Source organism: Plodia interpunctella, chromosome Z, assembly GCF_027563975.2.
Source record: "Plodia interpunctella isolate USDA-ARS_2022_Savannah chromosome Z, ilPloInte3.2, whole genome shotgun sequence".
Taxonomy (NCBI): Eukaryota; Metazoa; Arthropoda; class Insecta; order Lepidoptera; family Pyralidae; genus Plodia; species Plodia interpunctella.
The window spans coordinates 7,552,241-7,577,977 of record NC_071324.2 but is presented as its reverse complement, the minus strand read 5'-3'; the positions used below and the strand labels follow the sequence as shown (position 1 = coordinate 7,577,977).

Here is a 25,737-nt window from a genome sequence, read left to right as displayed (position 1 = left end):
ATAAAGTTCATACAACTTGTTTCTGCTAATATAAATACCATTTGTAGCCCAATCGCAAAATTTAAGTTTCACTTTATTATTTACCTAACGTACTTACTAATGTAAACACCAGTCTGCGCTGCGTAGGATTTCCTCTTGATTTTGTAAGTGAATTAACTAGGTAAGGTATTTGCTTCATTGAATACTAGAATTTCACTGAATTCATTTGCATTTGCATTACATAAAGAAATTTCTGTAGCGTGCAATTGCAATTTCTGCAGTGCAAAAACTATTGAATTAAATAGTCTATCAAAATTGACTATCAAACAAAATTGACCAGAATATCTTGGCGCCAAAAAATAGTTGACCTCACCTAACATCGACGTCGAAAGCAACGAACAATAATAGCAGCGAATTAAAGTGACACAACATTAGCCAAAGTCACAGTTAAAGATAACTGAACTGATACACCGAAGACTTATACATTTATAGAAATCGCCAATCGCCATGTCTATAAACGTATAAGTCTTCGGTGTTTATGTTTTAGCTCCGAGTTGAAAACAGAAACAAATGCAATAGAAATAATCTTTATGGAGATAACCGAAGTAGTAAAATGATTAATGTTAAGCTAAACATTCCGCAGTTGTCTTTAACTGTGACTTTGTCTGGCTATAATGTTGTGTCACTTTAATTCACTGCTGTTCTTGTTCTTTGCTTTCGACGACGACGTTAGGGGAGGTCAACTCTTTTTTGGCGCCAATATATTCTTTCAAGCGGGTTTCGGCTTTATACTAGACCATCATGGAGATAAGCGGTATCCTGGGCCTCATATCTTCTATGGGAGGGATAAGGGCTTTTTAATCATCTCAATACCTCACGGGGTCAGTAAAGTTAGTTTTTGGATATGGAAGACCTTCTCACTGAAAAGTCAATTATTTAAAAAATATTTCACCATAAAAACATGAAAGAAATAATTAAATAAAGATGGTGAAGAGGATTTTGAAAAAAAAAGTATAATTACCAAGCATATATTACAAATGTTCAGATCATTGAATATTCAAATTAAAATTATTATATTCATCGTGAAGTTAACAATAAAAACTTAGTACTATCCTAATTAAAATTGAAAAACACGCAACCAAATAAAATTAGTAAAAAGAGGTACCTACATATCATCGAAGCAGATAAATTTTCTATTCAAATTAAATGTCATTGCTCTCCTTGATTATCTATAAAACAATCGCTTAGTCACTATAGACATCCTTTTTCAAAGCTTAAAAATACTTTATTGAAGCAATGTTTTTAACATTACTATAATCTACCATTTTCTATTATGTCTATTTTTGAAAGACTCTACCATCCACGCATTTCTTTTGTGCGGTCCCGAAACTTGCTTAGTATTCGATTTATGTTTCATCACGTTCAATGAGGTTGATGGATGTGGTAAAATCTTCCGAGAAAGATTTTCAAATGGCATTCGGAACACGAAAAACAACAGAAAGTCAAATCCGGATATCAGTGTGAAGCCGAGCATGAGACTCAGGAGACCCCCGAACGCAGCTGTAAATCAAATATATACATAAAATACAAGTTCAATTCAAAAAATCTTCTGTAATGTTTGTTTCTCTGATTTGTGCGATAGGTACTACCGTCAGAAAAGTTATATCAACAACGAATTCATATTACATTGTTATACACACACTGCAATTTTTATTATCAACATCAATACATAATATCATCGATAAATATAATAAAATTGAATAAAGGCCAAATTTGTACATTGGATATTGTTCTAAATTCTTCATGGAATATACTTAGTTACATATAGATGACGAAAATATAGTTTTGGAATTTTTTGTCTGTCTGTCTGAACGCGCATCACTCGAAATCTACTGGACCAATTTACTTGAAATTTGGTATGTAGGTATCTTATATACCGGGTTAACATCTTAGATACAATTCATCCCAGTAAATGGTCAGGTTCCCGTAGGATAATTGAAAAACTAATTATGAATCAAAAATACCTCAGAATCCCGAGTTAACATCTTATAGACATTTCATCCCAGAAAATGAGGAGGGTCCTTTAGGAAAATTAGAAACATTTCATCCCGGTAAATGGTCAGGTTCCCGTAGGATAATAGAAAAACTAATTATGAATCAAAAATTCCTCGGAATCCCGGGTTAACATCTTATAGACATTTCATCCCGGAAAATTAGGAGGGTCCTTTAGGAAAATTAGATACATTTCATCCCGGTAAATGGTCAGGTTCCCGGTAGGATAATAGAAAAACTAATTATGAATCAAAAATTCCTCGGAATCACGGGTTAACATCTTATAGACATTTCATCCCGGAAAATGAGGAGGGTCCTGTAGGAAAATTAAAATAACAATCCACGGTGCCGATTTATTTTCAAATTTTGTAGAAAGGTGTAAACAGAATATAAACATTTTTTTTATCGATGAAAGTCTGATATAGATATAATTGGAAGATATCAATTTAAAATTTAATTTTGTTATATTTCAGTTTTGAACATATTTTCAGTTTTGATGACGCCACCAAGACTTTTAAAACGTGCTATGATTTCATCCAGACAAAATGATATATATTATATTTATTGCACTTCCGAAAAAAATCACTAGATGGCGCCACCAAAACTTTTAAATCACTAAATCACGCTATGGTGTCTCTCTCACAAATCCACACTAATATTATAAAAAGGTATATAGGTTTTTAGTAGATCCATAAAAAAGTCCGCGACACAATCTATCTTTTATAATTAAATTAATCTATAGGGCATTTTATATATAAAAAGATATTTTTACAATGGTGCATTTTTACAATTATTATTACACAAGCATATTAATCCTTATGATTAAAAGTATTAAATTTAATAAATTTTGTCCTTTACAGCACATAAATTGGATTAATAGATTCTGAAATATCGTGAAATTAAAAAATACGTACGCCGAATTTTAAGTAGGTAGATACTTTCAAATTGTTGAACACAGCTGGGCGGGAAGTTGAAATTTGGCATGTACGTGAGTGTAGGTGAGCACTAAGAGAGTATTTTTGGAAATTCTACTCCGAAGGGGGTGAAAAACTGTAAATATGAAAGTTCTACACCGTTGAAGTTAGTGACTTGAAATTTTTAATTTTGGTTGTTTACAACAAAGTAATGAAAACGTGTTTCACATTTTTCTGAAAAATAACCCTGAACCCCATCAAAAGGGAGGTGAATGGGACGTAATACAATTTTAAAGATAAAAAGCTGAAAATTGGTAAACATACTCATCATTATTTTTCTTAAATAATGACTGAGATTTTCCTATGAAATTCACGCGGGCGAAGCCGTGGTCAAAACCTAGTTTATTATAAAAATATAACTCAAAGCACTCACACTTCCTCAATGTAATAAAATAACTACAATAACAGTAGATTCTCTGATCAGGATGATATGTGTATCGGGAAAAAGTAATTTCTAGTGCGGTGAATGGTGAATCTTTCAACATTATCCATTCATATGTCTGTGGTTTACGTAAAATGTAACAAATACGTATGTACTTACCCAATATATTTTGCCAGTTGAGATAAACATCCCGACGGTATTTTGTTGATACTAAGTCATTAAAAAACACGTTTAGCAGAGAACGATTCTCCAATTTCACGTCGTTGCTGAAATATTCCAAATATTTAAAATTGAATAAATGTAAACATCTCATGGAAAATCAACTCAACCTCATCTCTGAGCCCACTGCAGATATGCTCAACAGAGAAAGTACCGAGAGAAGATAACTTTATCAATCCTGTGTTGTCATCTGCCCGTGTGGTCAATATTATGCCAGCGTTCTACTCCACCAGTGTTCAAAACACGATCTTGTAACCTGATTCCGCACATCGGATAAACATATAGCAAAAAAAACTAACAAGAATGGTAAACCATTGTGTTTTAAGCCCGGAGCCAGAACTCCCAAAGCCACTTCTAGCGGATAGTCGAAATGTTCGCACTCGGGTAGACACTGAAAAGTCATCCCAACATTTCCGTTCGCCGACAAATTTTGAACAGGATCTGAAAACATAAATAATATATGCGTATATATTTTCGTGAAATACCCATGGAAGCCGACAATTCCTGTATTCATTCCACAACGAATTCCTAAAATATTTTAAAGCACGCACCAATACTAGACTAAGAAATGCAAAATTATCAGGGTCTCGAATTAAAATTAAATCGATTACTGATCTTTTTTTTTGTTGGTACATCGCCGATTTCCGTGGCGGAGAGGAGTATATTTGTCTACATTATTCAATGTCACAATTTGTTTATTTGCACACATTATTTGCCAAGATAATCACACAAACAGACGCCCCTATCTTATCAAGGGATGAAAAAGCTGGCAGACTTCCAGCTGCGTGTATCTACAACTCGGCTAATATCCACCCTGTTATAAAGGCGCTTTGTATCGTATTTGCCTAAACTGTTGATATACAGTTTGTGAAAGTTTTAGTGTGTAGTGTGGCAGACAGCAATATTGCAAATAGTGCGCGGAGTGCGACTAGAATAAATAAAACATACCTACATTGAATAAGAACACAAACCGTGTTCAAACGAGCTCTGTACGTGTGCGCCGGCTGTTTGAGGCACATATTTAAGTTCTAGTCTACACTATTATTATAAGGAGTTTATGACTTTGTGAATTTGTATGTTTGAGGCGGGTAATCTCCGAAACTACTTAACCGATTTCAAAAATTCTTTCACCATTAGAAAGGTACATTATCGAATATTGGTGTAGGCTATATGTTATTTAAATTCCCACGGAAGTGAAGCCCCGGGCCACATCTAGTATTTTATAATCGTATTTACTCGTTGCTCACTTTTATTAACAAAATGTTTAGTAGTTAATTAACTACTCAACAAAGTATTTGTAATTACAAACACTCCATTCTCAAAGATTTTAGAAAAGAAAAAATACGTACTTAATACGTTTCCCAAACAATCCAAATCATTAAAATTGCACAATCGGTATGACCCTGGAACAAGATTTAACAATTTTATTTGTTAGACCAATAAAAAAAAACTATTTTCTATATTCATTTCGCTACAACTTTTGAACAGCTGAACTGATTTTGATTAAACATATCTAAGAACCTCCGCATAAAAATTAGGTATCAAACAAAAAAACCGCATCAAAATCGATTCACCCGTTAATGAGCTATGATGCCACGTACACAGACAGACTTACACCTAGCGGTCACACTTATAAAACCCCTCATTAGGCATCGGGGATTAAAAATAGAAAGGATGTTTTGTCATGGATATCCCATCCCAATATAATAAATTCATTAAGTTTATATTACTAAACTACTATTACTACGTTTGTGAGTACAACACAAACGTTTGCCTTTATAATATTACTAGCAAATGCCCGCGGCTTCGCCTGCGATTTTTTAATACTTAAAATTAGTTCAATTAACTATAAATGTGACTGAGTTTTTTATAGTCATAGTTTTTCATAGTTTTTTATACTCAATAAATCAAAACAACGTGTAAATTAATAAAAACTCTAATTCGTTTGAAATTTTAGATTGTAATTGTGGAATTCATCATCATCAGTCATCTTGGTGTATAGTGTAACAATAAATAAAATAGAATACCTCTGACTGGAAAGTAAAAAGGTACACAACTGCAGGCATTCTTGGCCAGTTCCATCCTCTGGTAAGCCATACAGTTATGAAAGGAATAATGGCGAAAGATGCCGAATTTGACCTGCAAAAACGAACATACCTAATTAAAAATTTATGCATCCATACTAAAATTTAATTCAAATCGAAGTATTTCATTTAATTGTATAATGTACCTTAGCTACAAAGCAAATAACACTTTGGAAGTCATAATATTCCAAAAACACTAAGTTAACATTAATTTTATATATTTCGTTATAATATTTTTTTGAAACTCCATGCTCGCCGGTGACTATGATTTATATATCAAAAATAATTCCAGTCAAATAAATTGAGAATATTTAATACATGGACAATGAATAGAATTATATAGAAACAAAAGTTGTCACAATTTTTTCCAGATTACTTTCGACACAACTTTTTTGCAATGTTCCAAGATGAGTTCGTCGACTCGGTGAATCATATTTGTCAAGAAGAGGCCGCCGACACAGAGTATCGGTGTCATACATATCCCTCAGCGTGCAGGTACAATATTATATAGATAGTGATACAAATAGGTAGATTTTACAAATCGAACATATCTTTTACTATTTGCGTACTATATGAATCACTGTTTTAACTGAGCTACCCATAATATGTTTGTGATCTTATAGGTTTTTTCCTTGGTTTTCTCTCATTCGCATGTTCTCGGTTGTGTTCAGGGTTGCGAATCGTGAGTTCAACGTATAAATTTTGAAGATTCGACTGTAATTTTACAACCGGCCGCCTGCTTGACGTCAACCCTCCTATGGAATGCTATTTTTGCCAATCAGCTGTCTAGGCTTGTGTCCCTTAGTCACCTTATATTACATCCACGGGAGGATATGGTGCTAATACTAGGGCGCGAGGCAAACGCCACGTGATCTTATAAGTTTCATTCATTACAACTCACGGGGTAATTTTTCTGTCAGGTTTATTATTATTGAATCAATGCATAATGGTATATTTTTATCATAAACGGATATATCTAGATTACATAGCTACAATGAGTGACAAAACACAGATAAAAATAGTACTAATCTTTTAATTTATAACAGAATTATTTTAAGCACCAAATATAAACTTCTAAATTCTGAAAATTCGGCTGTGTTTTACAACCGGCCGCCTGATTAGCCTCAATCCACTTTGGAAATTTTATCATGGCCTACGCCTTTAGTTACCTCGTACGATAACCATGAGAGGATTTGGAGTCCTACTTTAGGAGACGCACAATTTTTTTAACTACTAAGTATAAGTATGTAAAACAATATATTAATTTTAAAAGTAAAAGAGTACAGAGTTTTGACATTTATTTTTGCAACGGGTGGCTAAGTAATAATAGCGCATGCGTAAACTACATAATCATCTCTCAAAAGAATATGGTCCCGGGCTACCCATTCGGAAACAATCCTAGCGTTTGAGACTGCGATCTCAGCGAGATTGGGGTCTCAGTCGCCCAGCAACCCCTAGATTACGTTAGAATAAACATCGTACAATGCGCGCCAGCCCTATAATCATTCAGAATTTACAGTGTATATATTTTTATTATTCCGAGAAGCCATTCAATTATATCAGCCACAAGCACCAATGAACATAAGCCATATAGCTTGTTGTTCTACCGCAGTTTAATATTGGTTGTTATACATTGATGGCTAAGAAAAAGCTTTTATTTCTTTCTCGGCCATCGGTCATGTCAATTCCATAGTATATTTCCGAATGATTATATAAATTTACGGCCTGTTGCAAACTACACCTTTCTATAGTGTACAATATACTTGTACTAGTAATATTTGTAGTAGTGTTTTCGAAAACGTCTATAACTATTTAATTCAAATTTGAAAATATAGGTATGGGTAATAAATAGTACATGACAAAAAAAGTCGACCTCATTTTTTCTTTTTTTCCTCGCTCGCTTGCCGAGGTCAATACCTGGCGTTTATGCTAATAGCAGTCTATATTGATGCACAAATACATTATAAGACTTATGTCTGGTACAAGAAGAATAATTTATTATGCTGCGTTTAGAAAAGTCTAATGAATGTATAACTAAGGGCGATCCATAAATTACATCACATGATTTTCATGATACTTGACTACCTCGTCCTTGTCACAACTGGTCACGTGACGTCTGTGTGATCTTTTATAAAATCTCACCGAATTTTGTATTAATCATGGATCCGTACAACCGAAGTATCTACTAATTCCATGGTAGTAATTGAAGTTGTTTTATAAATATGACATATTCTTATATGACTGCCTGAACAAGTGACATCGGTGGTAAAAACCGGAGCCATTCTACATGCCACTAAAAGATAAATACCTAGTAACTGACGCAAATCATTATCACCTCAGTGTTAATTATATCAACGATTATATCTTGATTCTTAGATACAGAACTCTGTAATCGAATCAATTACTTCGTATTTACGTCAATAGTGTTTGAGATTTATCTGCAACAGGAGTTATCTAACTGAAACCAAATATTTGCATTCTATACTTTTAAGTAAAATGTTTTATAAATTCTAAAGCAACAATTTTTGTAAAAATATATTTTAATCCATGTGCATGAAATCGTTTTATGCCACTGCCCAACCCAACTAATTCAATAAAAAAATAAATAAATAAATAAATAAAATAGGCAAAATTGTTATTTATGCATTTTTATAATTTGGTGCACTTTGATGCTGAAAACGTGATTTTCCTTCCTACATTTCCGCCGAATATATTTACTTAGAAATAAATACATTTATAGAAATTACAATATAAGTGAGGGAAAACAACATCAACATTTGACATCCTTAGATACCTGTTAGTTTTATCAATCTATATGTGAAAATGAGAAGACAAGAGTATTAATAAGGAATTGGAGAGAAAAACGTCTTGATAACTTGGAGCATTTCGTTTGAAATGTCCATGCGATTGGATTTTGCTAAAATATGTAAATCGTAAGTAGATAATAAAATGAAATAATATGGTTTTGAATTTTTTATTACGACAGAAAAAGTTTTCTTATTGGAACTAAGAACACTTTTTCTGTTAATTGGAACACGACGGTTGGCATAACATATAAATTTGTTAAATTAATATAATGTCATGATTATGATATGTAATCCGACAGCAACATGCTTGCAAAGTTTTATCAAATTGATGTGATATATATCACAATAATGACAATAAATTCGATTTCTCATATACACTTATCCTTATATATATTTTACATATAACAAAGTCCTCTACCGCGTCTGTCTGTCAGTTAACGATAAACTTAAAAACCTGATTGATGATGGACTCTTAAACATTTTGAGTTCGGAGCTCATTTATTTAATAGAATTTAATTTTTGAATTTGTCTCAATATAGCTGAAATATGTAGGGTACCATGATGCTAGATCAATTTGTGCTTTCTGTTCTTAAACACGCGCGCCCTTGGTTTACGAAATAGCCAAGCTTACCTCGTTATAGTAATAACACTGCCTATGTTGAGGGCTAAATGTCTTTATACCAGGTGTTGCGTAGGTTCGCTCCGGTGACAAGGCAATAAGGACCTCCGTGGACGGGTTGATGAGGCGCGCTGGAGAATCCAGATCAGGGTAATTGTAAGCATCGTCCACAAAAACCTTGAAATGCAAAGAAAAGTCAGTCACTGCTGTTTTTTAGTAGCAAGGCATGGGGTGAGTACAAAAGATCCAAAAGTTTGACCTGCTTTGAATAATAATAAACCTGTCATCAATACAGACAAGAAAAACCCCAAACATTATTAATTGATATTTTAATATTTTTAATCACTGTTTTCAGTACAGTATCAATATCTACGAGTCACTTTATTTTATATAATTACAAATAATTTTAATCAAATCCAAAGTAATCGTCATTAAAGATCTGTAATACACCAATCAATAATATATACTCGTTGCTCGTGTGAATTTTTCTCGGGAATGTATTTTTGCCGTTTAAAAGGTAGCTTTCACATGACAAAAAATATGTTTTCGAGGGAAAAAAACGGAAAACGGAGAATCCCTTTGTCACTCCCCGTACGAAATTTCAATAAGATTGGTTGACAAGAGAGAGGGGTTGGAGAGGAAATATAGAAATAAATAAACTCCCATTTGCATTGAGATTAGGGCTTCCAATCTCGAAATTCCTATATCTCGTTATTGTAGGATCTTGCATAATTTACCAAACCCTTGTTGGGTTCCAAGGGTAAGCCCAAGAGATATAAAGATAAGAACTTACAATAAAACTCTGGGATCCCAACATCGCACTGTAGTAGTCATCAAGGTCGGAATTCAGAAGGACCGTGAGTGCAGTTTGGTACCCACAAGAAGCTACGCGCCGAGGTACTCCTGGATTTTCAGTTCTGTAATATTTTCCATGATTAATGCAGGAAATTAGCCTCGTTGACTTTTTGGGTACAGTAATTTCATTGTTAATGAGTCTTAACAATAATAATGCTCTAGCTTCTCAATGATGTATGTGCGTCACACATAGCAATATGCATTACAAGATTCGGATTAAATAAATTAAAACAATCTTTATAATACCTCTCTTACTCATAAAACAGTCATCTTTTAGGCCAGGCCTTTTCAAAATATAATGAGTAATGAGCCGCTTTCAGTAACTAGGCAATATTTGCTTCCCTAGTTAAAAATAAGAAAACTACGGAAAGTACGCCCTCTATGATCTTTTACAATAATTACTTGGAAAACTGGCTTTGATAATAGTTCATATTTTTAGCACCATAGGCAATAGCGCCAAGTTTCGCGGCTTTTTTTTTATATTTGGTCAACAGATCTCGACAAGTAAGATTATTTGTTAAGTTAGTAAGCGACAAGATTCTGAAAAACTGAAATTTGTTATCATTTCCAGCTTTATGGGTATACTGGGATCAATTGTGGAGTTGTTCGAATAGTAAGTGACATGTTTTTAATGCATTTATTATATAAAATTTGCTTAATACTAGATTAGGTGGGTTGGCTAGTTACTGATTTGTATTTATTCGTTTTTCTATAACTAGCCTCCTAGCCTAGTTGGCAGTTACTAACAAATTAAAGAACATTTATTTTTTGTCAAATTTTTTGGTTGTCAAACTGTATTTAATTAGTTCATAAGATAAGAATTCCGTCAAAATATTTAGATAAAAAATATCTCATAGAAATCAGTTACTGGCATAGGTGGCCAAATGACTGGCCAGTTATTAAATCAAAATAAAGTTTGTTTTTGAACAACAGATATTAAGAGAAATCATTACAAAATTGCTAAAAAAAGACAGTACGCGATAGGGAATATGGATAAACCCTTAAAATTTATACAAAAGGAAGGTGGTGCTATTCGAAAGGCAGCTAAGAAATTTGGTGTTCCAAGAAGTAGCATACAATTCAAAATCCTGATTCTAAGAGAAAAAAAGAAGGTATTCAATTTTGCATTCAGAAATTTTTAGAGGAAATCCCAAGACCAATTCGAGATGGTAAGCCGGGTAATGTTTGGTTCAAAGCATTCTTTAAGCGTCATCCTAACATCTCTATTCGAACATCAGAAGGGGTAACGAATGCAAGCGCGTGTGTATCTGAAAAATATATCAGGCAATGTTTTGCAGAAATTAAACAATATTTTGATGAGGAAGATCTTGATGGAGCTATCCAAAATCCCACACTTGTTTTCAATGCTGACGAAACCGCCTTCAATATCTGCCCTAAAACAGGCAAAGTTTTAGCTGAAAAGGCTGTAAAAATGTGTATAAAACAGAGAAAGGAGGTACCAAGGAAAATATTACTTTTTCTGAACGGTCTGTAATCCTCTAATTATATACCCTAAGTGTTCCAGCCGGCTGGGGAATAGGACGAAGTGATACAGGTTGGATGACTGCTTCGGTTTTTTACGATTACATCGCCTACTGTTTCTGTAACCACTTATTAGAACATTCAGTTACCTGTTATATTTTTTGTCGACGGACATAAAACAAAATGACAATAGAAGTTGCTAAGTTGTGCCGAACTCTGAACATTCATCTGATAGCTTTGTATCCCAATTACACACGAATTATCCAGCCTGCTGATGTAGCAGCATATCGGCCTATTAAGGTTGGTTGGAAAAAGTCATAAAATAAGTACCAGTCTAATCTGACGAAAGAGAATTTCGCTCCATTATTAAAAACTGTTGTTGATACTTGTGCTAAACCAGAAACGTTAATTAACGGATTCCATATATCTGGATTATATCCTTTCGAACCAAACAATGTAGACTTCAGCAAGTGTCTGGCCACTATAAAACATCCTGGAGAGAATGCGACCTTGACGAAGACTGTTTGCGTGTTCTAACGTACTCAAACTTTTGCAATCTTGTGGGGATCACGTTGATTACAAAATGTGAGACAACCACGAGCCAAAGTTGGTTAGATGCAGATGACAGCTTCAAAGCGCTTTATAGGATTTGGCAAAAGTTTAATGACATATGTAACAACACTTTCGTTTTCATTGTTGTTACATAGGGTATACCATGTTTGAACTTGGAAGATAAACCTAATTATCAACAAGATGATCAACCCTTAACTGAAGATAACTATGACTTGATACTGTCAGAAGATAACTATGTATATGATAATGTCCTTGACAAAAGCACTGGTTATTTTATTAGTAATAAAAACGTGGATTTAAAAGACAAAGGAAAAACAGAAAATTTTACAAATGAAAAATATGAAGGAAATAAAGTTAATACTGAAAAATGTTCAATTCTACTAAATGAATTAGAATCTACTTTGAGAGAGGTAAAGACTGATGATTCTAAGACTATAGAGAACTGTCGAGACCAAATATAACAATAGCCTGTCACAAATCATCGATCCCATTGAACTAAGAGATGATATTTACACCCCTTTAGGTAGTGAGTCAACACAAAATATAGACCAAAATACTATAGGAAATAGGAAGGATAATTATCTCGTAAAACGAATTAAGAAAGCCTGTGATGTAAATCTGGAAACCTGCAACAAAATGCTAATAGATTCTAATAAATAAATATTATTTCAAATATTTGAATTTCGGAGTATTTAAAAAGAAAATCTATGTCGAGCTCACCAAAACGAAAAGGAAAGCGCCAAACAGACAAAATGTCATTTGCATTAACATCGAACTACTGCTTAGAAATAATGCAAGATAAAGTAACAAAAAGAAGAGACTGCTAAAGAAGAAAGAAAGAGATTGAGGGAAGAAATGAAAGCACAAAAAAGACAGTTCCAAAAAAAATCCCAAAAAGAAAAAGGCAAACAAGTGTGTTATGATCATTGTTTAAATCATATAAAAAGGAGAATTATTTAATTATTTAATTTTTTCAGAAGGCAGCTATTCATATTCATAAAATATACTATACTTATATAAAAGTATGGAAGCGTAGATGTTTGATACTAAAAGGCGCAAAATCGGCTCAATGAGTTTGAATGTAATAAGGAATATGCGATGGAACTGAAATACACATCGCGCGATACACGGCTTACCTAGTGTACCGTGCACCAGTACCTAGTGACATTTGCCGTCGAATATGTTGGACGCCACTGTACTTCGAAGGACGCCGTACTTCGTCGTACATACCCGTAAATGCATTGCATGCACCTTATCGCGCCACAGTACATTGCTTCTTTTTAATGTAAACTTATAAAGACAAGGAAATTAAGCTATGAATCCATTACGGGTTTTTCTTTTCCATATCCTCAGCGGCGAAGTAGTTGAAAGTGCAGCAGAGGCTGATAACAGTGAAGATGTTCTTGAACAGCTGGTCACAGCGATATATCGTGTTCTTCCACATACATCGCTGAACGATTTGGTTGCAGGAGTTCGCCGGAGAAAGCTGTATGAAACTTAGGTTACAATATATTCGATAAAATTCATAAACCAAAAACTTTAGGTGTGAAACGCCTGGGTGTCGTTTCTGATATTTATTTATTTACTTCCACGATGATTTTATTTTTCCGAAATGAAATGTCTTCCCCATGCTTCAAACTTGGTTAATCAAGTAAAACGTGAGGAGAATTAATTGTCATAACATTCCTTCAGTTGAAATCGTGTTTTATTGTTTTTTCCCTGGTGTACCGTATGTTGACACAGTTAACACAATCAATGGTGCAGGAGAGTCAAACGCACTTAGGTACGTACGTTTGCGTAAATATACTAATTTTAAACGAGCAATATCGAAACCCCAGTCCACCCCAAAAGCTCATTCTGGGCCTTGGATACGTACCTGTCGAAAAAACTGTTTAATAGTAACGTTGTTGACATCTAACACTGTTTGCAGAGTACGGAGATCGTCTTTCTGTTGCTTAGTAGCGCTGATGGCGGAAAACAGAAGCGGAGCAAACCTGATGATTTCAAACACGTGGTCCGCACTCACATTGGAGGGACGGCTCCTGATAAGGTATGAAAAAATGAAGAAATAAATCAATCAATTTTGCTCATATAATTTCCATTTTATTAATACGAAGGAGGTGATTACAGTGTGCCCATTAACCTAACTTAAAAGGATCTATTCCTATATACCTCTTGTCTAAGAACCCATCGAAATGCGCTGTAGCCTAAAGTTAACTTGGCTAGTATTCCGTAATTCTCGACACTGTAAATACGTTACAGTGTACATTAATTCAGTATAGCTATCGCTTGATTTCAAACAACGAAATGCTTACCAATTGACCTTTCATCTTGTCAACTATATGTATTACAAGTATCTATACCTACCTACTCAATAAAAATCAATACATATAATAAAATTGAAGAAAGGTCAAACTTGTACATTGGATTTTTTTATTCTTCATGGAATGGAATATACTTACTGATATAGATGACGAAAATAAAGTTTTGGAAATGTTTGTCTATCTGTCTGTCTGAACGCGCATCACTCGAAATCTACTGGACCGAATTGCATGAAATTTGGTAAGTAGGTAGGTATATACCGGGCTAACATCTTCTATCCCGGTAAATGGTCAGGTCCCCGTAGGATAATTGAAAAATTAATAACGGAATTCCTCGGAATCCCGGGATAACATCTTATAGACATTTCATCCCCGAAAATGAGGAGACTCTTGTAGAAAAATTAAAATAACAATAAACGGAGTCGATTTACTTTAAAATTTTGTAGAAAGAAAAAGGGGTGAAAGCTTTTAATGTTACAGTTCTACACCGTTGAAGTTACTGACTTTAAAATTTGGATTTAGGTTGTTATAACAAATTAATGAATACGTATTTCAGATTTTTCTGAAAATTAACCCTCAACCTAAAAGGGGTGTGAAAGATTGTATGGGACTTAATAGAATTTTCAAGATAAAAAGCTGAAAATTGTCACACTTTTGTAGTAAAAAAATGTTTAATTTACGTTTATGGTTAATAAAAAACTGGGACGTAAAACGTCATGGAAAATGGGACGGCCGACACGCGTTGTTGAAAGCGGGAATGGGAGTCGGAGCGGGAAATGGGAAGGAGACCCGTAGTGTGGGAAACGGGACGGGACACTTTGCGAATAACATGATGGCACAATATGTAGGCAACGGATATCTACATTATTTAACAGGAAGCGGGATAGGACAAGTTTGCGGCACGAGACACGCAGCGGGAAACTGGAAATAGAACTAAAGATAAGAAAAAATGTGAATTTAAATCAATGTTTACCAGTCTTACAGAGTACGCGATAAAAAAATACTGAGATTTTGCTATGAAATTCACGCTGGCGAAGCCGCGGGCAAAAGCTAGTTATAAATAAATTAAACAATACAAACACAGTATCGGCGAAAAGTCTGGCAGCTTTGCGTGAGATCGCATTGAGGTCGCAAATGGTGATCGCTGGGAATGGCACGTCCCAGATGGCACCTTGCGTACTCTCTATCACCTGTGAGTATGATACACAAGAAATGAGAAAGTCACTTTCCAAACAAAAAAATATGAAAATATAGATAGGTACATATTATCACGCCTGTAGTCCTTGGGGAAAATATCCACTTGTTACCTACATCAAATCCGGATACTGACAATTCTAACTCGCTTCCTCATTTCTCGTCAATCTCTTCATGCATAAAAAAGTACTTAGGTACTCAAATCCATATCTGATCATCCATTTGGTCTAAGTCTGTCTGTTCAAACAAAAAAGTAGGAAACGCCATGGTAGCGAAAATACAATCTAAACTAGGTATTCAAAGTTTTAAATGTCCTGTTAGTATTGATTTTACTACATACGCTACCAAATATTTGTGACATTCATACTATATTTCATTGGCTACTTATCGCCGCAGGCAGAGCCGCGGGCAACAGCTAATATACTTATATAATGTAGTATAAGTAGTTACATACTTAAACATAATTACGTACTCACGGTGACTATAGGATTCCGTGCATACCACCTATAAGCCGTGACCACAAAATACACTGCGACAATGATACTGAAGATAACTGCAAATGCCCAGCAGCCTCTAAATAGAACACCACAAAGAAATTTAAATTAAATAAATAAGTAGATAATTACGACGAAATAAGTACACTAATGTTTCCTCCTTGGCGGTATTTTACTATGTACCACAGACCATTCTATGTACATATATAATCATTATTTTTACTTATAAGTATATTGTTTTACCTTAGTAAATAAAACGTATTATTCTTTGCATTTCATACCTATGTTTAAATGTGTGCCACAGAATCTTCGAAACCTCGTGTTTGGTCTTAGAATAAGAATATAAAGTAAATACCTAGTTATTATACCTACCTGTTTACGCTGTTTGTTTAATGGAATATAATCTATTGATTTAACATGGATTACAGTGACGTTTAAAATGAAACAAACCTTTCGAAGGGGCTAAGCTCTTCCATAACAATATACTTGTATCCGTGCAAATCTGTTCTTTTACAAAACTCGGCAAACTTATTGGAAAACCAACCAATCTTCTCGGTTTGCTTATTCCAATCACTTTCGCTGGAAAACCTTTTATTTTGCTTCAGCCCCAACGGTCTGTCGGGATTGTAGTGAACCATATTTTATTTCAATTTAATTCTGATACTGGATTGTATATGCAGCTCGGTAAAAATGTAGCTGTGTAGTGATAAATGGGTCGAATTAAACACACCAAACAGTAATTATACAGAGGTTAGATCTGGTACAGATATGAAAAAGCCAGCTAGTGCCATTAGTTACCTACAGTACAAGCAATAAGTATTATATGGCTACATCGATGACATACACAAAATTTAGTGGTTAGATCGAGGATCTTATATACTTACATTATAAAGTTTAACATAGTTCAGGTATGCAAGTACAGATAATATAATCTTACACGCTAAATACTTTTTAATTTTAGTGCACTTGCAGCCAGCACTAATATTAATTAGGTAACTTAATTTAAATGAATGAAGAAAAAATAACGGAAGGTTTAATCAAATTAGGAAAACTTATTTGGTAATATAATATGACACCTAGTTTTTTGAAACATTATTTCTAAAATATAATCATAGAATTTAATATTTATGATACAGATGGTTAAGATAACACTAATGTTCAATTATTTATATAGAGAACTTTGTGTGGGGAACACGCAAACAACAAGAAGTCAATAATTATGAATGAGTCGATCAAGGGTAGTTTTTAGGGTTCCGCATAAAATAACTTATACTTAATATAATCTTTCCTATGAAATTTGGACGGTAGAGATTACTATTTTTTTCAACAAAGTGATATTTTTAAAACCTTAATCGTCACTTCAATATCGACATTGTGTCCATGTAGATGGCACAAAAATATTTTTATATGTACCCTAAAATGTCCGTAAGATTTATAAAATTGAACTGAAATTTTCAATTGAAACAAAAAAGGTACCTAATGTTTATTTATTCATATTTTATTCTCCTAGGCGCCACCTGAAAACCCCTTATTACATTAGGTAGGCATGCTTATGTAGTCTCCAATTATTATGAAACCCGAAAACCATATCGTACTTGACCAGTTTTCAAAAATAACTAATAAAACATTAATGACTACACTCATGTTGGTCAGGGTCAAAGTGTTACAGTAGTAAGTTGTGTACTTAAAGTTATTTTTAGTAATATACCTTAACTAGAACCGCATAAATCGAAATAACGGTTCCTCTCATAAATCCGCATTAAAATGAGGCATTTGATCCTGTTTGTAACATCTAATTTTACCAAGGTATTTCTCCTTGTGCTAGTGTTGTTATAAAATTCCCCCCGTGAGAATTTAAGCTTCAATCATATTTCTACACAAAACATTGACATAAGCCTGAAGGCATATTCCATATAATTATGGAAGTTTTGCCAGTTTAGGCAATTCAAATTCAATTACATATATCCATCATCATCGAAAATTAGAATAGAATAATTGATAATTCCAAATAAACTATTACTGCCACACTGAACAACTTTTGCGGTTATAGTGAAGCTAGATTTTTAGAATTCCATACAAACCTCAATAGAAAATGCATATTAGTCTGAACCATTTCTTCTAAGGCATCATTTATAGTCAAATCTCTTATAGTCCCATGGCTCGTTAGAGTAAGGCATAAGCTGTTCCAGTTCTCAAAAATATGGCTTTATAGATATACTTATACCAAAAAATCTTTCATACAAATCCGTCCATTAGTTACAGATATTAGCGGTACTCATTTATTTTTACGTACCTATTCTCTCTTGCGTTGAATGCAACAAAAGTAAACTAAGTACTTGAGTAGGTACGCGGATTTAACATGAATGTTGAAGACAATAAACGCTGTAACAGATTCGTTATTTCCTAATACGATAAACTAAAAAGAAAAAAAAATGGTAATATAAAATATCGTCACACTAATAAAAGCCATGAAATTTCACTCATAAATGGTTAATATCTCCATATTTGTGTATTCTTCGTACATAGGCTCTTTAATTAAAAACTTAAAGCTGCAACTAATTACGCAGCATCGCGGCGTGTACTGAGGATTAGATACTTGGTACTGTGGACCGCGTGTCAAGTTGCACGAATATGCCTTTGTAATAGCGGCGATTTCTCAATGATGAATATGGGATGGGTAGCTTGATGTGTTGGCTTGTCTGCCTTATTCAACAGTATGCACTGTAGTGCATGAAGTAAAAAAGGTAAGATTGGCAGCATGTGATATATCTATATTATACAATAAGTACACATATTTACACTTCATATATAATACATATTTCAACATTTCACTAACAGTTTTGTTCGCAATTATCAAAATATTTTATTAGTTACTTTAAGCGTTATGGATGCAGATCGTCACCTTTCGTTTTATTTACATATCATTTCAAATGATGACCAGAATCCAATCAAAATATTGACAAATAAAAAAACTAAATTCAGAAAAATTCTATCTGTCCATACCAATATCATAAAGACTTACAATAAGTCAACCCAAAAATAACTAGATACATGGATACTGGTAAATTAGGCTACATTTTTAAATTATGGGTTCACCCGAGTGAAGCCAGAAATTAAGCACAGCACACATAATGAAATCCAAAACTTAAATTTATTTTAGTTATAAATTTTAAACATTCCAACTTCATCCAGCAATCATAACTGACTTTAAAAATAAATACACAGCAATTATATACAAATAATCTATCATATAATAATAAGGCACATGTGTCGGATTCAAAAATAATTAAAATTAAAACTAGGAGAATTTTTAACGTAAAAAGTTTCCGTAAAATCACAACATTCCAAGACATTTGGTCGGTAAGTCAATCTGTATGTATATATAATATAAATTGAGCAAATTATCACCTATAATTATAACAAAAGGTAAACATTTGTGATATGACAATATATTGAAATAATTATTATAAATTCCTAACTAAAACTAATCTTTACCGCCCGAACGTTCAAAACGTACTTGGACTTGCTAGATAGGATAGGACACAATTTTCATTATTTCATTAATTTGATCCAGTTACATTGTTTCAGTCTATTACTGTTCAAAATGATCATAAAAATATCTATTTTATCTAGACAATAATGAATACTTTTTATATTATCGGACATTGTCATGCGACCTATTATCATGAATTTAATAAGTACTTCGCACACGGAGTACCAACTAATTCCATGCCTATTATACTTACATACAGTCAGTCTATAAAGAGTAGGTAAATAATGGATTTTAACACACTACATTTTTTCCACTGCAACACCAAACAGAATTGACAAGATAAAAAACAGTATCGCCAGGCAACAGGAAGCTATTTTCTACCTACTCTCTATAGACAAACTGGTTATACGTGCATTGTAGAAACTATTATTTCTAGACATACAAATCAACGATTAATAGAGAACTTTTTTATTAAGCTGACATCCTTAATTCAGCTCTCATGATAATAATCACACTCTTTGAAATATCCAGTAGTGAAGAAGTACACAAAGTTAAAGTAGATGTACTTGTTACAACAAAACAAACACCAACAACAAAAACAACACAAACTGTAATTATTGTTAAAACAACAGTTACGTAAACTTAACTTTAGCCGTACGCTAGCGCCACCAACATATTTTTATTGCTTATAGAAAAATAAATAAAATTACCTTGATTATGATAGCTAGCGTGCGGCTATTATACAAATAGGGCCCGAACAAAAATGAAAGAATTTTTTCAACTCGTTCGTAATTATGAAAACTACAAATCAATTTGTGACAAAAATATAGATACCTATATTTTTGTCACAAATTGTCATTTCAATATTTCCTATAGTTTAGCTGTACTATCATTGTACTCCATCTGGTGTTCCAGTTTTCAAAATAATTTATACCCTATATGTCGCCCAGGCTTAATAGCTATATATATAACAAAAAAGTTTCATTCAAATCTGTCCAGTAGTTCCGAAGATTAGCATGTACAAACAGACATACAGACTGTGGCTTTATCGTCTAATTTTATTTTTATGTAAATTTGTTCAATGTCCTGTACATTGAATAAATTGACATAAAAATAAAATTACATATTAATAAAACAGTAGAAAGAAAAAAATTTTTCTACTGTTTTATTATATGTATTGATTAGTTTTCCTGTGTAGATTGAGACCAAATTCGTGATGTGTGATCTACTACTAATCTAGAGGCATGATTCCGATAGAGAGCCTCGACCAATAATTTTTGTAACTCAGCATTTAAGAATATACCAAAGACAACTAAAGACTGCAGAATAGAATATAAGGTAGCTATTATCTTGCAAAATATACGGATCCCATAAGTTTCATAATAAATCCAAGGAATCTTTATAAGGAATTACAATATTTTTTTCTTTGGGGCACAACAAAATCCTCTTCAACAAACATAAGCCATCTTGGAATCAGACAATTTGTCACATGAAAACTTGTGTTATGTAAATATGTAAGCAAATAGTGATTTTTCACTTACTTTTTTGGCACTCAGTAAGGGGGTATCAATGATGACAAATCCGACGTATCGTTAACAAAATGTGGCCAAGTTTTTATAATGTTGTAAAGCTTGTCCCCGGGGCTCAATGTAGACTGCAGCTGCCGGTGTGCGAGCAACTTATAGTCTTTCGAAAGTTTCCCTAGTTGGACACCTAACTGAAGGAGTTTTTTACATGCTTCTAGTTGTTTGTCAGACGGAGACACATTATTAAAAGTGCCAACAAAACCAATGCCTATACTGTACTTGTTGTAGCCAAGCGTGTGGGCACCCTGGATATCCCACCCGCGGCCGTAATACGCTGAGCCGTCTCCTCCGACTAGGAAATTATATCCAATGTCATCCCACTTTCGTGACTCCATGTGGAACATTTGAATCAGTCTGACCCTTAGCACGCATTCGGTCTGGAATCAAAACAACACTGACTATTATAGTTTACATGCTAAGTAGCCGTTACTTAAGTCATAGAAGAAAGCGTGCTAACATAGCTCACTAAATAAAATAATAAATGAAAAAAAAACTATATACTGAAACTATCAAAAATATTTGAAATGTATATAATGGTTACTTTGTTAGCAATGTAAATAATAAAAGAAGAATTAGTACTTTTTTTACTTATTTCTTAATATAGTACTTGGAGGGGACGACGGACCTGTGAATAGCAATTCTCTGTCGCAGTATGTGCTATTATGACCCAGGGTACGGGCATGCGAAGTTTATCCAAATTGGGGTCGTCGGGAGGTTGAGCCAGCCAGTCAGTCCGAGAGACTATCCTCAAATGATTTGGGGCAATCAAGGTATTCGTTGCTGAAAAGATCAAACCTAGCATAAGTAGAGCGATTTCGGATCGATCATCTCAGTAAAGTGAATATTTACATGCTTTATTATTATTATATTATTTACATGATTCAAACATGATTCTGAGGAAAATTTAAGTACAAAATACAAGAAATAGGAAAAGGCAACGTAAGTTGAGTACCAATATATGTAATATTCGATAATTTACAAATTTGGTTTCAACAGCTATAAATCGTGTTCACAATTTATATAAGAAATATTTTTCTTACAAAAAATATTAAGCCTATTGGCTTATTTCGGTTATAAAAAAATGACAAATTCAATATCACTATAAATTTGTGATCGTAGGACATTCTGGGATAATGTTGAAAATGATAATAACGACGCGAATATTGGAACAAGGTCTATTTGAAATAATGATAAGAGAATAAGTGATTAATAAATATATTTTATGTTAAATACTGAGCTACTGTTGGATAGCTTGAAGACATTTCTGACAAAAGATTTTATCCATGTAGTTAAGATGTATTGTAATAAAATCAATATATTAGGCGAAAATAGTAACTATAAGTCTTTAGAGACAATAAATTTGAATATCTGATATAGAAAGATTTGAATTGAAACTGATATAGAAAGGCATAACAGCACTACGTACATGCTAAATATACTCCGCGTCCCATGCAGTCATGTTTTATGAGAGGTTTAATAGGTCTGCTCGTGTACAGTGTAGTGTGTCCCAAAAAAAAGATTGTTGTCATTCAGTTGTAAAGAAGTATTCTATTATGTTATTATATATATACAAAATAAAATCTTTGAAATAAATTATTGTGTAAAGTTTAAATTTCACTTAGGTAATTTAAAGGATATGAATATGATACATAGAAGGCAGCTTTAATTTTACCTTTCTAATGAGATGTTTAAGGATGTGTCCGAATTCACAAGAACCATTTATGGCATTAAGGGCATTAGTGCATAAGGGTACCGGTCGGCATTTAGTTTCAGAGTTATTTGCGTTTTTGTAAAAAATATTTTTTTACAAAAAATATTTTTTAATTTTTTTTGTTTTGCGTGAAAATATGGAATTCTGTGATTTCTACTGATTATTATTCTACAACAAATTATCTAAAATTTAAGCGTTCATACCTCATTTTGACAACTATATATATAGGAATTATATGTTTGTTTGTCAAGACCCTTCTTAGTTTAGATGATACTAACTATACTACAGTACTATCATTACCTTCTCGAACAACTCTCATTCGATTGTCAACATATTGACTTGTGTCGGGAATGATGTTCTTTGATGTATCATGTTTATTTTGCTCGTCATCATTATTCGTGTGTGTAGTTAGTAAAGGGTATATCATCAACTGCATAGTTAGAACCATCAAAATTGTGAAAAATGTTACCAATGCCAGGTAGTCATACGATAGACCCACCACCGTTGTGCCTGAAATAATTAGTTATGGATGATGAATATTATGGCATGCTTTTTTTCAGGTCAATTCCCAGAATCTTTTGAGTGTTGTTGTTGTGAGCAGAGCTGTGGGAAAAAGCTAGTATACCATTAATAAGTTTCATAATCAGATTGTCATGGCAACATCACTATCAGCACTTGTGTGCATGAGCACATCACATGAGTGATGTATAGTGATACATCACATGAACACACAAGTGATTCATATTATTCCTCTACGATGTGATTTTTACTAATAATTATATTTATGAATTAACTATAATGATTCTAATACTAATTACATAATTTCAATTTAATGTTATGTCAAATGCACTAGTTACCTAATCTACTTGATAATACTTGATTGTATTGTTGTGTGAAACAAGAAAATATTCATGCAACATTTACCAAGTCCTGATCAGTAAATTTAAAGTTAGTATACTGTCAAAACTGGAAGCTAGATACAATTATAATAAACACTTAAAAATTACTGAAACATTAATTTGGCCATTCAGAACAGACAATAAAATTATTAAAAAATCCACAGATTATAAAAGATACTTTGCTATTATTGCACCAGCTCAGCCGCGCATAGCTATACTCACGCGTCATATGCATGCATACAGATAACACATTGATAAAATGTTTAGTAGTAGTAGATTACCAAATTATTTGCAGAAATTTTAAGTTGTAATTAAGCATGCTGATGGTACTCCTATCACACTTACTTGAAGTGTCTGACTCTTGATTAGAAGAAGAATTGTGACTTTTGCTAGTTTTACTTTGTAGAAACACAAGCGTGAAGACCACAGCCACTACAATCACACATGTAGCTATTATCACAACTTTGTGCCATAGGTGAATGTGATACTTCTTTGTTGCTAAAAAAATATTACACATCAATACATATAACAAAATAGTAAAAAAAATCCTGTACATTGAATAAATAAAATAAAAAAATTAGGCAATAGAGTTGTGACTCTACGTGTTGTGTTGTGTTCAGTCCACAGGGTCTATATAGTTTATACCTTATTTTTTTAATTTATTTTAAGTGGATGTATTTAAAGTTTATAGGTTCAACCAATGAGAGTGCTGTTGCCTATCCAATCTAAAATTAAGTAGGTTGTGCAAAACAAAGAAAGCAATGGCAAATTCATTTCATGTTCCATTATCCAAACAACTTACATGAGACTTTAGTTTTACTTGTAGGCTTTTGTCCTTCAGGTGGAGTTGCATCCTCATCAGTTTTTGTGTATGATGCATTGTCTACACCAGATTTACTATGGATAATTTGCTTTATGGTAACAGGCCCATGGAAATGTGTATTATTTCCTAAGTGAACATTTTTTGAGTTAGCTACTGCGACGTTACCGAATATTGGAGCATTTGAAGTATGCAGTAAGCTGGAGGGAATATTGGACACACTATCTACACTTCTTGAACATATTTCAGTATTTCGGTCGGTGTCATCGTCTTCACAATCACTTGGTGTACTGATTTGTAGATCACCAAGGTCTCCGCCTACTTTCAAACTTAGGTCTTTAGAGTTATCATCTATAGGAGAAATGGGTTTAACAGTCATTGTTTTACATTTCACAACCTCAGTTTGAAGTTATGGAATCACTCTGAGATCACATCACACTTTTCCTGATTGATATTCGAATTTATGTAGGTTTCTAGTCCTAGTACTACGAAAATAGTCAAAAAATATTTATTTTTAGGACAATAACAAGCAACAAAATAATGACAAGACATGACATGACATGACATGACTACAAATACATAGGTAGAAAATGTACCTAGTTGGTAGGTACTTTTTTTATGTGTATTTCTTCGTTTCATTGAGGAGGCAAAGAGTACTATCCCATACAGCCAAGTGTTTTGTAAAAAATTTTTTGTAATAAAGGTGGCTATAATCCACTGAAGAATAAAGAAGGCGTAAGCGACAACTGTATTGAATATAAAACACTTAAAGCCTAAGAGGCCTAGTCTTTAGTGATAAAAAAAATTATATGTAAAATCCATGTAAATAATCAAAATTAAAATATATATATTTTTAAAGTCCAATCAAATTTCCCTAAAAGTATTTGTCACAAACTCATATAGGTACCGTTTTAAAGCATACAGGGTTGGATAAGAGTTCCTGAAGTGAGCCCGGGATTGCTTCAGAAAAATTATAGATTTGTATTAGGCGGTCAACTAACACAATTCCTTGCAAGCAAAAATTGATGCATTCAAAGAGGCATTCATTTTTTCAGAAAGTCCCAAGTTGGCTATAGTGGCAGAAAGAACATGCAAGTTAACATTATTAAAGCCGCCAGCAACATCAAAGAAGCCAGAATTTTATTATTTGATTAGGCATCGTGAATGTCCAAATTTAAATGACGCAGACTTCG

The 25,737-nt window shown here is 33.3% G+C and overlaps 2 protein-coding genes across 5 annotated transcripts; both read right to left on the bottom strand.

The window, feature by feature from the left end:
• Positions 1-862: 862 nt before the first annotated feature.
• LOC128683273 (sodium channel protein Nach-like) lies at positions 863-18,647 on the bottom strand. Of its 2 annotated transcripts, XM_053768714.1 has the most exons (12): positions 16,486-18,647; positions 16,018-16,114; positions 15,428-15,537; positions 13,903-14,068; positions 13,355-13,512; positions 9,910-10,033; positions 9,129-9,293; positions 5,634-5,745; positions 4,956-5,009; positions 3,906-4,047; positions 3,547-3,653; positions 863-1,539 (listed from the first exon to the last, which is right to left on the bottom strand). In XM_053768714.1, exons 1-12 carry the CDS (start codon positions 16,671-16,673, stop codon positions 1,298-1,300), a joined length of 1,665 nt encoding a protein of 554 aa, XP_053624689.1. In that variant the 5' UTR covers positions 16,674-18,647; the 3' UTR covers positions 863-1,297. The 2 variants fall into 2 exon arrangements, with proteins under 2 accessions (XP_053624689.1, XP_053624688.1); XM_053768713.1 differs by having other exon boundaries at positions 1,422-3,653.
• Positions 18,648-18,785: 138 nt separating this feature from the next.
• On the bottom strand, positions 18,786-25,123 carry LOC128683275 (peptidoglycan-recognition protein LE-like). Of its 3 annotated transcripts, none has more exons than XM_053768717.1 (5): positions 24,713-25,123; positions 24,070-24,222; positions 23,126-23,335; positions 21,740-21,894; positions 18,786-21,491 (listed from the first exon to the last, which is right to left on the bottom strand). In XM_053768717.1, the coding sequence occupies exons 1-5, from the start codon at positions 24,921-24,923 to the stop codon at positions 21,081-21,083; spliced, it is 1,140 nt and encodes a 379-aa protein (XP_053624692.1). In that variant the 5' UTR covers positions 24,924-25,123; the 3' UTR covers positions 18,786-21,080. The 3 variants fall into 3 exon arrangements, with proteins under 3 accessions (XP_053624692.1, XP_053624691.1, XP_053624693.1); XM_053768716.1 differs by having other exon boundaries at positions 24,527-25,122; XM_053768718.2 differs by lacking the exon at positions 23,126-23,335 and having other exon boundaries at positions 24,527-25,121.
• Positions 25,124-25,737: the final 614 nt, after the last annotated feature.

What these genes read in the sequence shown, in the direction of transcription:
- LOC128683273 (XM_053768713.1), bottom strand. Translation starts at nt 16,673, where the DNA reads ATGGTTCACTACAATCCCGACAGACCGTTGGGGCTGAAGCAAAATAAA. An exon ending in CACGGAATCCTATAGTCACC is followed by an intron (nt 15,538 to 16,017) that starts GTGAGTACGTAA and finishes TCATACTCACAG; the next exon opens with GTGATAGAGAGTACGCAAGG. An exon ending in AGTGTTATTACTATAACGAG is followed by an intron (nt 5,746 to 9,128) that starts GTAAGCTTGGCT and finishes TCGTTTTTGCAG; the next exon opens with GTCAAATTCGGCATCTTTCG.
- LOC128683275 (XM_053768716.1), bottom strand. Translation starts at nt 24,923, where the DNA reads ATGACTGTTAAACCCATTTCTCCTATAGATGATAACTCTAAAGACCTA. An exon ending in AATGAGAGTTGTTCGAGAAG is followed by an intron (nt 21,895 to 23,125) that starts GTAATGATAGTA and finishes TGATCTTTTCAG; the next exon opens with CAACGAATACCTTGATTGCC. An exon ending in CAGAGAATTGCTATTCACAG is followed by an intron (nt 21,492 to 21,739) that starts GTCCGTCGTCCC and finishes TTTTGATTCCAG; the next exon opens with ACCGAATGCGTGCTAAGGGT.